Genomic DNA, 12,814 nt, shown 5'->3' with positions numbered 1-12,814 from the left:
AACAGTGATGTGGAGATCATGAAATACATCAGGAGGAAAAATAATGTGAGTGAAACCAAGTGCACATAAGCAGGATGAGGACTTGGATAGATCCTAATATCTCCCCATGCGATTTCACTGCACTCTATCACACACACCCCTACACACACACACACACACCCCACCCCCACACACACTCTCTCTCTCTCTCTCTGTCTCAGACTGCATCTGCCGGAGCTGGTGGCTGTAGTTAAATTGAAATATTTCCCGGCGTGTGTCAGAAGCATGCAGAATGGTAATTATGACAGATCTGATTAGGCGGGCCGAGTCGGGCGGCTCCGGGCTGCAGGTGCGACCTTGTGCATTCCTGCGTGTGTAAATAAAATTAATTACAAGCGTAGGGGGCGCGCGGCGCGTGACATCGGCGCGCACAGGGGGGACTCCCACGGGGGGCACCCTAATGGAATATTTTCCCCGAGTCTAATAATACAGTTGGTATTGACTTGAGGTAATTAGGGGGATCATTAAAGCGCTTTTCCCGGCGTATTTGCCTGCCTGATCAGATTAGTGAGAATGGGCCTCAGAACAAGCCCTGTGTGGTCTGTCAGGAGAAAGAAGTGGAGACAGTGGGAGTGGGTTAGATAGCTCGCATTTGCAGGGAAGACGAAACGAGGAAAACGCCACACCTGGCACAGGAGCGGGAGCAGATTCGGTCAGAGCCAGAGACAGCTCGAGGAATTCGTCCTGAACTAAAGCGGCTAAAAGCTGGAGAACGTTCATTAAAGACGTAAAAGGTGATGACGAAGCGTCCCGACAGATTCCCGGCTTAGACTGGAGGGTAGGAGGTAAGCGAGGAACCGTGAGGGAGCTGTAGCGGTTGGGAGACAGATGGGGTGAGAGGTGGCATGTAAGGCGTAAGTGAGAGAGATGGAAAGAGAGATGCAAAGTGCTCTGAGCATGCTCAGTGCGGCCCAGTGCTAAACAGTCGGATAAAGGCTGCTGGGAATTCCTCTGTCCATTAAACAATAAGAGAAAGACTCATTTCAGGGGGGCGACTCACCGTTTGTGAGATAACTCATGAGCTAAATTAATTATTCAGACAGCTGGGTCTCCAGATCAAGAAATTTGTGTCCTTAATAATAGAGGCGATCTGGCCCTGCCTGTTTCCCATGGCAACCTAATAACCAAGCAGGCACGGGAGATAAATAAATAAATCAATTAATAAACAGTCACGGGCCTTTTCGACCCCCGGGGCTCCGGAGCGCCGGCTCTGATCTGCCTAATTTGAGAGACGTGCGATGTGTGGAGGAGCCACACAGGCGGGGAAGCTAAGCGCATCTTTACAGGCAACTTTAAAGTTTGTTTGGTGTCGTTTTACACAGAAATCTTCAAACAAGACAAAAATTTATAGTAGGGCTGCACAAAATTTGAACAAAATGCATCTGAGATATTATTGTTCAATATGGCAATGAAGATATTTATTGTAATCGACTCACATTTCCCCAGCAGTTTTTCTTTTCCATTTCTCGTTAAACGTTTGCATCCTGGTCACTAGATTGGCAGGGAAAATCCTTGCAACTGGACAAATATCATATACTAACATTTAGAGATGTGATAAAATGAAAACTATAAGTCCAAACACATCTTTTTAAGATGTTCCGGATAAGAACTCATGAAAAATTAAGATTTTTCTCCAAAAACGAATGTAAAAGATGGCTGACAGACGCACAATATATCGGCACTAACATCGGAATCAGACATTTTTTAACATATCGGTCTGGTAAATAAAACAAGACTGCTATGAACAACCAATATTTGTTTTCATCTTGTTGTCTGTTTCTGAACATGTTTAATGTTATTCAAAACTGTTGAAACAAGAAATATATGTAATATCACTGATATCCAACATTGACAATATTTGATATCAGATTAATATCGGATTTCGATTTTGATCCAAATTTTATATCAGTGAATCTCTACTCCACATACATCAGAGAAGACTTGGGTTGCAAGGTAAATCACAAACGTTTCCTCACAACATCCTTGTGTAGAATATTTATTTTCTAAAGAACTGCCTGTGTTGCCTTAGATAATTATATAAACACCATGCTACTCACTAACCGGGGTCTGTAATCGTGAAAAAAACAAACACAAACAGACATTAACTGCAGACTTAAGCATTTCTTTATTTATTGCGAACCATCGCAAACAATAGCGCATGTTTTTCGGATTTTGTGCAGCTCTAAAGCCGATGGTGGTAGCAAGAAAAACCAGACAAACCTGCTTCACGCACACAACTTCTGCACGATTGAAACATTATGGCAGATTTCCTAGACCACTGATTGTACGGAATGCCAGCGGCGCTAAAATTTTTGTTGTGCAACAAAATGCCCTTGAATGTAGAGCACCTCATGAAGTCTTCCCTTAAGTCATCAAGAAAGTGGCTTCACCTTCAAGAAAAACTGACAAGCTCTTCTCAAACCCCATCTCTGCATCTTGAAAGCATGCTCACTGTCTTCATCATTTGCTTTTTCATTAATATTTGGATAAATTGCTATATTAAGCTGTAAATCACTGTGACGTGCCGTGAGTGTTTAGGGTTAAGGCTGATGAATTGTTTTAATCTCATTCATCTTCAATAAAGTTTTCAGCTTCCTCTTTAAATGAAATAAATGTAAATTCAGACTTTCTACTTCCCCGTATATTTTGATTTTGGATTGATGATTGCATTTCAGTGCATTTTTCCGGCTCCAGTCATGATTTAACCCGATTCGGGCTACCAGATCGCCGGCGATCTGAGATGCATACATATTTTTCAAATGCCGGTAGAATTCGAACCACGTAAGGTAGAGCAATTTTTTTTTTTGCATATTAAACTGTAAGAATTGCGCTTCCTTTTCCGACCCTAAACATCCCCCCCGAGTTGCTGTGCGCGCGCAGACGAGTTCACAGATTTATAGTAAAAAGGATGGGTCCACAAACATGATGTGGCATCCATCCCTATATTTGTAGATCAGCTCGGGTCTGGCCAATCACTTCCTGTGTTGTTCTGACGTTGACAGAATGAAATACTACGAGATTTCATGAAATGTCACATGACTTCAGGTGAGATTTCATGAAAGTCATTTCCGTTTCCTGCACGTGCTATTTGGCTCTGCTCTTGCAAGGCAAACACCCAAAAAAAAAAAAATTATGGAAAGACACGGAGTAAGAAGATTTTACTCTGCGTCCGAAGTCTTGGAGCTCGTCACCGCTCAAGATGGCCAAAATGAGGAGAGGTATTCTTCAGACCCTGATACTGCAGACACTGATGAGGAAGAGGACTTCATCGAAGGGATCGATAAACTTCATGATATGTAAGTGGGCTCTTTTTCGCTCATATATATATATATGTAAAAAATATATTATTTTTTATTTTTTTATTTTTTTTTTACGTAACACAGAACGTGTGATTGAAAACTCTAACTAATCTGTAATGTTACGTCTGTGTGAAGTACTGGCAATATCGTGGAGGAGAAAGATGGCGATCTGAATGAGGATGATGAAGAGGACAATAACGGTGTGGTGGCAGGTGCAAGTAGAGGAAGAAAAAGAAGTCGGGAGGGTCCAGCTAGTAAAAGGAGAGGCAAAAGGTCAGAAACTCATGTGGACACTCAAGTCAAGTGGAAAACAGAGAAGGAGACTGATCATTTGCTGCACCCCCCACTCCATTTCCGTCCAAAGAGGACACCAGGTGTTCAGCTGCCCCTTTCCAATACTGAGATTCCGTCACCTTCAGAGCTATTCAAATTATTTTTTGACCAGGCTACCATAAAGACATTATGTGAAAACACTAACAAAAATGCAGCCAAAAATTTAGCTGCTGGAAAAAAATTTCGTTGGACTGATGTCACAGCTAATGAAATGTATGCATATATTGGACTTACTCAATTTGTGTATTCACTCATGTGAATACACAAAGACTGACACACTTTCATTTAAATGTTTGTATTTTATTGTTGATGTACAATGTGCAATGTATCTTCTGCACTTCTTTTTTCTGATTGCACTGATAAAAGCATTTTTTTTATTTTCCCTCGTTTTATTGTTTTTAGAAAATTGGCTGTAACTTTGAAACGAAGCTTTGAAAAAACTCCAAATAAATTGTGTTTGGTTTAGAAGGCTTGTGTGCAACTTTTTTGTATTGGGAACTTTGGTAAATAAAGTTAGGAAACTCTTCATATTTACAAAAATATGTCAAAAAAATTATAAACGGATGGAGTTCTTGTTATTGTTTTGCAAATTTTCTATTTTTAATCAGTTATTATTGATAAATGGCATACAAACTTGGAAAGGAGGACTTATAAGGATTTTATAGATGTAAAGAACATTGGAGTGCTCCTAATAATGACTCTGCAGCATCCAAAAATGTAAAAAGATGCTCATGCGGACTTTTATAATGGTAGTCCTACAAGGGTTAAAGTGGCTTCTCAGTAACAGACTAACATCTGAGCAGCCACAGTCTAGAAACAGACACTGAGAAAGGTCAGCCATCTGCCTCGCTTGTTAAGCCGCCACTAGATGCAGCGGAGTGATGCATGCACTGTGTGCATGTGTGTGTCCATGCATGGGTAGTGCTGTGGTAAAAAAAAAATTTTAAATGAGGAAAACCGTTTAGGGAAAAATTCCAAAACGAAAACGCCGCAGACTCTTCCCGTAACTTCTGACAAGCTTTCACAGTTTTTCCGTCCAGTTCCCTTCCTCCTCTTATCAGTGTCACCACCTGCCCCCCCTCACCGCCCGCCACCTACCCACCTCCGCATCTCAAGACCAACATGGCACTCACTCACCCCCTCTGCCATCACCCAAACCCCCCTCCGTCGTCCACGACTCCAGGGAGCGCCGTGCCAGGCGGGTGCAGGGTGACAGATGGCACACACCAACCTCCCTCCCCTCCTCACACTCTTCTCTCTCTCTCTCTCTCTCTCTCTCTCCCACCACCGCGCCCCCCCACTGCATCAGCCCCCCTGCTCGGCCTACCTCCCTCCTCCGGTGGCGCAGCGGCGGACCAGATCAGTGCCATTCTGTCTCATTAGAGCCTGGCTAATTAGCGTAGCCTCTTCCAGGGGAGAGTGAGTGAGTGAGGGAGAGAGACGGCGAGAGGATGATGATGATGGGAAAAGGAGGGCGTTGGTGGCGTTCACGACGATCTGCGCTCTTCTGGTCATTGAGTCATCGGAGGGCTTTGAGCCCCGCGGTGCGCCGGGCTCCCAGGGTGCTTGTTTCGCGACAGCGGGGGTTCTGATTCCACCCACCGCATGATTCCTCTCAGGAAGTGTCGGGAATGTTTTGACACGAAAGTCAAGTCAAAGGAATGCCACCCCCTCTCCTACTCCACACCCCCATCCGCTCCACACCAACCTAACCTCCCATCGCTTAGCTAAACATTAGCTGCCAGGCTAACTGGTCCCCTGTTAGCATACTGAAAAACTCTTTCAGCTTTCCTGCATCAGGTAATAATTTGAATTGATGAATGTATTTCAGACATTTCACCAAGAAAATAAACAAAAACAGTTCAGAGATCAAATTATAGCTAGCATCCTTACAGACTTACTATGCTTCCCTGAACAGGTTAAAATCCTTTAAATCCAAATAAGTTGCTGCTGGCCACGCCCCCCAACTCAATGTTTACACTGGCATGTGAAAATGGCTGAAAACAGATGCTCAAATATGCAGCTGTACATCTTTGAAAAGCAGAAGTAGGGCCTCCTGCACAACCAACAAGAATGCATTAAATGGTTTCTGGATAGTAAGTTGATCATAAAACACTTGTCTTTTCCAACAGCCATTGAACAACGACTAAACTTGCTATAGCTTAGCTGGCGTTGCTAGGTAATGGTCAGAGCTTCGCTGGGGTTGCTAGGCGCGGCATTTCTAGGCAATGTTACATTCCGAAGGTTTTTGAAACGGCTCATTTTCCAGACACCAAAAACCATTAGCTTATTACCAAAAAATGACTGGGTGTTCTTTTAAGCGCTTGGGTTGTTTTTAAAAGCAGGAGAAACCAAAATGGAAGTACAAATACATGGAAAACATGAATTTTGCATAACAACGTCCTTTTTTAAATGAAATGTGCCGTTGTGGGATTTCTGTCTGTGCCATCACTGGATCATTTTCTCCGATTCAGACGACCCACAGAGCTCAACGAAAATGGATTAATACAGATTCTGATTTCCTATCAACGAGACGTCTCTCCTCGTTTTCCCAGATTGACTGGGTGCGAGTCGCAACCTTTAATCAGATAAAGTAACACGGCTCAGGTTAGAATCACAGCTCTATAGTTGCGTCTGAATATGTGGCAGTAAAAGAGTGATTGAAATGCAACACTGAATACGTGAGAGAGGAGGAGGAGGGGGCTGTTAGGGTCTGGCAGAGGCCTGCTGTGGTTACGAGCCCTAAGAGAGAACAGAATGGCTGTGTTCCAGATACCTCCCAAACACACTCATACAACACACACACATTCAATCTGCCTGCACAGAAACCTATATCTGATGCAGGAGAAGCACACACACAAATCTATACACACATTCAGTGGAGCAGAGCGTGCACCAATCAGGTAAATGTTTACTACTCCTCCATCTTCAGAGCCACAGGATGAAAAAACGGACCGTGTTTCCTTCTGGTTTCTATCAAATACTTGTCTGTGAATAAACCAAGCGCTTCTTCTAAACATACCGCTGCTGGGAAACGCCCACCCAGCACACATGGGACTGACGTGCTGGTCAGCTGATTTTCTGTTCTGAAACACCCCCACCCTCCCAAAGCTGAGCCTGAACTGACAGGACGGTGCCAGCTTCGGTGATGAGGCCTCTCCGTCACCCTCCCCCAACGATTATTTCCCTGGACCCCATATGGGCACCCTGCCAGTCGAGCCCATCCTCCATCTTCATCACCAACCCCGATGCTCGCTGTTAGCAGGAGCCTTTCATTCGGGTTATATTTTCCCTGCAAACATCTCTTGACCTCTTCAGCTAAATGTAAATGAAGACAACTTGCTTCATACGAACCAAAAAAAGGCAATAAAGATGGCGTCGTTGATATCGCACATAATGGGGGGGAGAGAAACAAAATCCTCCAATCAGAAGGAGCGATGATTTCACCACTAACACCTCTTTTCAAGTGAGCAAGGAGAGATGAGTTGGCAGCAGTGTGTAGCAGGGTTAAACAGACATAGAGTCGGTGCTAATTACTTACTTGTTTTGCCTTCCCTGATATGAGTTCTTGAGAAAATCATGTTTTTTGTGCATGAATGGAAGGTGGAATCTGTTCTACCTCTTTTGTATAAGGAAATATTTTTATTTCAGACACCATTAACTCTGCAGCACAGTGTAAAAACCAAGCAAGCATTTTTAGATCTAGTTTCTAGTGGAGGTATCTTAGTAGACTTGAAATAAGACCAAACTTACAGGTAACTTTTCAGAACAGTGTAAGAGCTTATTTTAAGCCAATAATTCTTTAAAATGAATGAAAATGATTTCACTTACAACAAGCCATTTTTCCTATAAGTGAAATAATCAAATTTTTTAGTCAATATGTAGTAATTATTTACTTGAAACAAGCTCCTTTATCTTACAGAAATTTTACTTGTAAGTTTCATCTAACTTCAAGTTGGTAAGAGATTGTCACTAAAAAATTAGATAAAAAATCCTTAGTTAAATGTTATAATAATAATTTCACCAAGAAGTGAAAGTTTCAAAAAACCTCTAGAATAAACATTTTTTGTAAGTGTTTAAACATTAAAAATCAGAACCGACAAGTCAGACTCTTAAAAAACAAATTGAAAATCTGAATCGGCCAGGAAAAGCTTGATACGTACGTCCTAATGGTGTTAAGACCATTATTATTATTATATATGTATGTATATTTTATGTGTTGTTGTTGTTTCTAGGTTTTGCTTTTTCTCTTTCTACAGGTTTAGAGGCAGACTTGTGTTCTCTCTGTGATTCTTTCTTTCCTCTACTCTCATCTCATTTTCTTTAAAATGTTTTCCCAACCTTTTCCCAACTCTCTTTTCACCTTTTTTTCCTGTCTGTGTCCATTATATTTTAAATAAATCCAAAGAAAGTCCTAATAAAGTTTTAAATACATCTGAAGTGGAGCGTCGTGGTGAAAGCAGTAATCCTCTGTTTGTGAAAGTAAATCTGTTGGGCCTCACTTTGACACTCGGACAACAATTCTCAGTGCCACACTGCCAGACAGGAAGCGTTTAAAAAAAGAGAGAAAAAAAGAGTTGAAAATTAAAATAACATTCGAAATAAAAATGTATGGAAATAAATTAACCAATTGTAAATAAAACTTCCAGCATAAATATTTTCCTTGAGTGTTTTATTTAACATTTAAAATCTGAATCTACAAGTCAGGACTTGAAAAAATTGGAAATCTGGATCGACAAGGAAAATCCTGATCAGTGCATCTCCAACATAACAAGACATGACTTGAACCCATCTATGAAGTGGATTAAAATGACTAGAAAATGTGGGATCTATTAGGAATTTGCACTGGAAGCTCTGCGTAAGCTTTGGGAGCAGGTTTGTGGTTGGAGCAGCGACTGGTCTGAAGGTTGCTGGGAGCTGTGGCGGCTGCTGAGGTAAGGGGGGAGACCAGCTGCCCGGGAAGCGCCCATTACGAGATGGAGCCAGAGATAAGTGCTCTCACAGGCCCCTTTTCAGAGGCATAATTAGCACACTTCTTATCTGCAGCTCAATTCACATTCACACCCGCCTGCCATGAATGGAACGTGAAAAAGAGGCAGAAATCGGAGGGAACGGCGGAGGCAGAGGGGCAAGACGGAGAGACGGGAGGCGGGGAGGGCACGGTGGAAATCGGTTCCCAGACAAGCCGTCAATTTGGGGAGAAGGAGACAGGAGCGAGTTAATACTGCGACTGCCTTTTCTCTTTCTCCATCCTTCCAAGGAGTCTTTGAACTCTTTAACAAAAACAGTGGTTTGTGCATCAAACTGCAATTTGGTAAAACAAAGCTATCTGGGGCTATAATCATCCTAATCAGCAAGAAAAAAAACATAAAGCCTTTGCAGATATTCCGAGATTATTCCGCCCTTGGTGATCTATTTCCCCACCCGTCCTCCTCATCAGGCACAATTGTGGAAATCTCTCCAGCTCTGCCTGCGACACACACATTACCGCTAAGTCCTGGGTGCCGCAGCTTTAATTGCTTTTAATAAAGAGTTAAACTGCTGGTGTGTTTTCTCCTCGCCTGTTTCTCTGTTTCCAGCACACACAGGCTCGTATTGTTCGAGCTTTGTGAGAAGCTGACAGGGGCCCCTCATCATCATCTTACTGCGCCGAGCTAATATAAACAGGTTTGTTTGGTGTTGAAACAACGTCAACCGCTGAACTCCAAACCCACAATAAAGAAGACATGATGATGATGATATCTCACTGCTGCTGTGTTCTGGAGTCAAACACATTTCACCTAAAACTTCTAGGCAACTTCACGTGACACATTTCAATACCTGAACAAGTTTTTATCATGGATGTTTTATAAAGAAATGTTTGCAAGGAGCTAAATTGCTGCTTGTTCTGATACATAAAGATTATTTAGTTTGAAACACATCTGCTGTATGCCAGGTTGCAAACTCGTTGACACACTTTGGCGAAAAAGTAAAATAAGTATCGGCGTTTCCATTGACCATATATAACTGCGCAAATTGGAATTATGAAAATAAATTCACTTAATGTAAACACGCCCATTCTTTAGGGTTTTTCAGCTGTATCAAAATTTGTGTATTTTGAAAAACTGAAATGAAAACACTTTTTTCATGTGAAACTAATGCTACTTCTGGTGAAAATGACAAAGCAAATGCCAGGAAGTAGTAGGTGGATGACTTATCAGAGGAACTGCAAAGTTTTGGATTTTTTCAGCATTAGTGGAATATCAACAAAGTTCTGCACACATCTGTAATGGAATGGCCGCTACTGAAACATAACATAACAAGACGTTATGCTGCAATTGCTTTGAACATGATTAACACCGATAATAAAACAGCGAACACGACAGTTCCCGTGTGTTTGGGTACCTGGCTCTTGGACGCAGCCACCTTGGCGAACAGGGCCTGGGACACTTTGGCCCGCTTCATCTCCTGCTGGATCTCGTCATAGATGGTGGAGGTGATGTTCAAGATGCAGTTCTCGGTCTTGCCGTTCCACTCGCTCGGCAGAGGCGATGGTTTTACCTGAACAAGAAACGTAAAACACACCTGATGCAGAAGTCTAAAAATGTTTAAAGGGAAACTTTATTTTGTTGTGATAAACATAAACATATGGAGCTAAAAGAACTATTGACTAGAATGATGGCACTTTCCAATCCAATGAGATTTAGTCAACATGCTGACCAATAATAAATCAACACAAAGTAGTGCAGTGGTGATGTTGCTTATTTTCCTCCAGCAATATTACTTTGCATATGTTACAAAAAGTTAAATTTTTATCAGATCTTCTTCTTCTACTGCATGTATGCTGCGTCCATGATTAGGAATTGCGGCAAACCTTATACTTTATTTTTCATGGTTTTATCTTAACAATGCATCTCAACGTACCACTGCTCCATAAATATAATGATCTTTTCAGTACTTCAGGAGTGTCAAACTCGTTTTCATGTTGGGCTGCATCAAGATCATAAATTTCCTCAAAGGTTGTAAGCAGAATGTATCAACAGAAGTAACTAATAACTAAAATATTCTAACTTTTTTCAATTAATACTTCTAAATATTAAAATGAAGGTAATTTGGTCCTATACACTTTGATAAAATAATACATAAACAGTGTTATCATAAAGTTCATTGAGTCTAGAGGGCCACAGAAATGACTATAGTGGGCTGGATTTGGCCTGCGAGCCTCGAGTTTGACCTGTGCACTACTTTGTGTTACTCTATCACATAAAATCCCAATAAAATAGATAAACGTTTATGTTTGTAGCGTGAAAAAATGCACAAAAAAGTTTAAGGGGCGGAAACTGTATTCAGTTTGATTTGCAGCGCATGAAGTCCAGCAGATGTTCTCTAGTGAAGGATGAACTGCAAAAACAAAAACTTAAAAGTATCTTTAGTCCAGTTTCTAATGCAAATCACCTTGGTACGCTTGAATGAGAGAAAACTAACTTACAGGTAACTTTTCAGCAAGAAATAGGAGCTGGGTTTAAGTCACTATTTCCTGGATATTGATGAAAAACTACTTTTTCTGTTGGACGATTATTTCACATATAACATGGATAAATGTCTTGTTATAAATTAAACAATTTGTCAGTAGAAATAGTACTTTTATATAAAAACAAAGGACTTAAAGCCAGCTCCAATATCTTGTTGAAAAGTTACTTGTAAGTTAGTTTTATTTCAAGTGTGCTAATATATTTGCACAAGAAATTAGACATAAAATACTTGGTAAGGTTTTTGCCATATGGAGTATGACATGGTGTCGTGTTGTGAGTTTGCATGAGGCTCTGCATGCGCTGATATGTTGGAACTATTAACATTGTGACAACTGAGCGTGACCCCTATCAAACTCTGACATATTCACATAATATTTGCTGATGTTTCTAAATGCTTTTGCCCAGAAACTGTTGTGTGAGTGTGTGTGCTTTGACCGTGGGTGTAATTGTGTGTTCACATTTTGCAGTGTTGCAGTTGTCGGGGTGAGTGGGTGACGCTGTGTGCTCACAGGTGAAATTCCCACTGGGATCCGGGGATTCCAGTCCTCCGGCCTCACGCTGTTGCAGTCTTCCCTCCGAGGCTGAAAACGTCGAGAGCAGAAAAAAGACACGGCCATGTTTGTTCAGGCTCACATGTGGAATAATAAAAAGAAATCTGTCTGCACCAACACACAAACACACACACACACACGCACATTGGAGTGTAGATTACACCCACACTGAGAGCTGGATTGTTGCTTTGCTTAAAACCACTCTGATGTGTTGTATGAAATGTTAGTATTCTTATGTGGAGCTGGTGATTAAAAAGCAAATGCAAGTCAAGTGAAATCAAATCATTTTTAATCAGCGGCTTGTTGCATCTTGACAAAAATCCTTTGACAAGGTAACAAGCATCCTAATAAAAGCATTACCCAAGAATCATTAGCATATGAATCATTCCATACGAGGCTTTTGAAAGGAGACATGCACAGGGCTGGGTATGAGTGCAAGTGAATGGCATTCAAATAAATTATAATAACACCAACAGCGAAGAACTCCTACCAAATAAGAGGCTGGGATCAAAAACATATATATTCAAGTATTTATCTAGCTGCCTAATATGAGCCTGATGTGTTAACAACAATACCAGAATCCTGAAATTTGTGGTTGAGATGGAATGTCTGGGCATCTCTGTCTCTTTTATCTTCTTTTACGACAGCGCGACGCGGAGCTCGTCAGTCTGAGCGGGACGATACCGTGTCAAACAAATTGTCGAGGCCTGGACGTGCAGCGACTGGCTGTGGGGGAGCCGAGCCGAGGCGTCAGCACACATGAGAGAAACATACCTCTGCATCTGTTTTTATGAGGCCAATAAAAAGCCTCCTCTGTCTCTGGCTCAATTGCCACCTTGGCTGATTTATGTGCGTGAATTCACACCGCATTGCTCCACCGGAGAGAGGCTGGCAGATGGCCAGGGTGCGCGGAGCGAGCGAACCTGCGTCTGCGGCCGTGCGTGAGAACTGCCTCGCGCAGGAGCGGCTCTGTATGATGAATGTCTGCGCGCCGAAGTCACGTGGGGGAAGTATACAACCCCTGGAGCGATCGGGCTGATGTGTCAACAGTATTCTGAGAGCTGTTTGAATAAGAATCACA

At 41.9% G+C, this 12,814-nt stretch overlaps 1 protein-coding gene and 1 long non-coding RNA gene across 9 annotated transcripts in view; one reads left to right on the top strand and one right to left on the bottom strand.

The window, feature by feature from the left end:
- Positions 1–12,814, bottom strand: part of satb1b (SATB homeobox 1b) — an 84,985-nt gene that overhangs the window by 20,016 nt on the left and 52,155 nt on the right. For 7 of the 8 annotated variants that reach the window (XM_032558678.1, XM_032558682.1, XM_032558685.1 and 4 more), the window contains 2 exons: positions 11,641–11,763; positions 10,056–10,211 (listed from right to left, as the gene is read on the bottom strand). In XM_032558678.1, the coding sequence (XP_032414569.1) occupies positions 10,056–10,211; positions 11,641–11,763 (279 nt within the window). The remainder of the gene's footprint in view (positions 1–10,055; positions 10,212–11,640; positions 11,764–12,814) is intronic. The other variant, XM_032558683.1, reaches the window with a different exon arrangement.
- Positions 2,737–4,139, top strand: LOC116717358 (uncharacterized). Its single transcript, XR_004338731.1, has 2 exons — positions 2,737–3,335; positions 3,474–4,139. It is a non-coding gene; the product is annotated as an uncharacterized LOC116717358 (long non-coding RNA).

The sequence above is a fragment of the Xiphophorus hellerii genome, chromosome 3 (genome assembly GCF_003331165.1).
Source record: "Xiphophorus hellerii strain 12219 chromosome 3, Xiphophorus_hellerii-4.1, whole genome shotgun sequence".
In the NCBI taxonomy this organism is placed as follows: Eukaryota; Metazoa; Chordata; class Actinopteri; order Cyprinodontiformes; family Poeciliidae; genus Xiphophorus; species Xiphophorus hellerii.
This window is presented reverse-complemented; position numbering and strand designations above follow the sequence as displayed.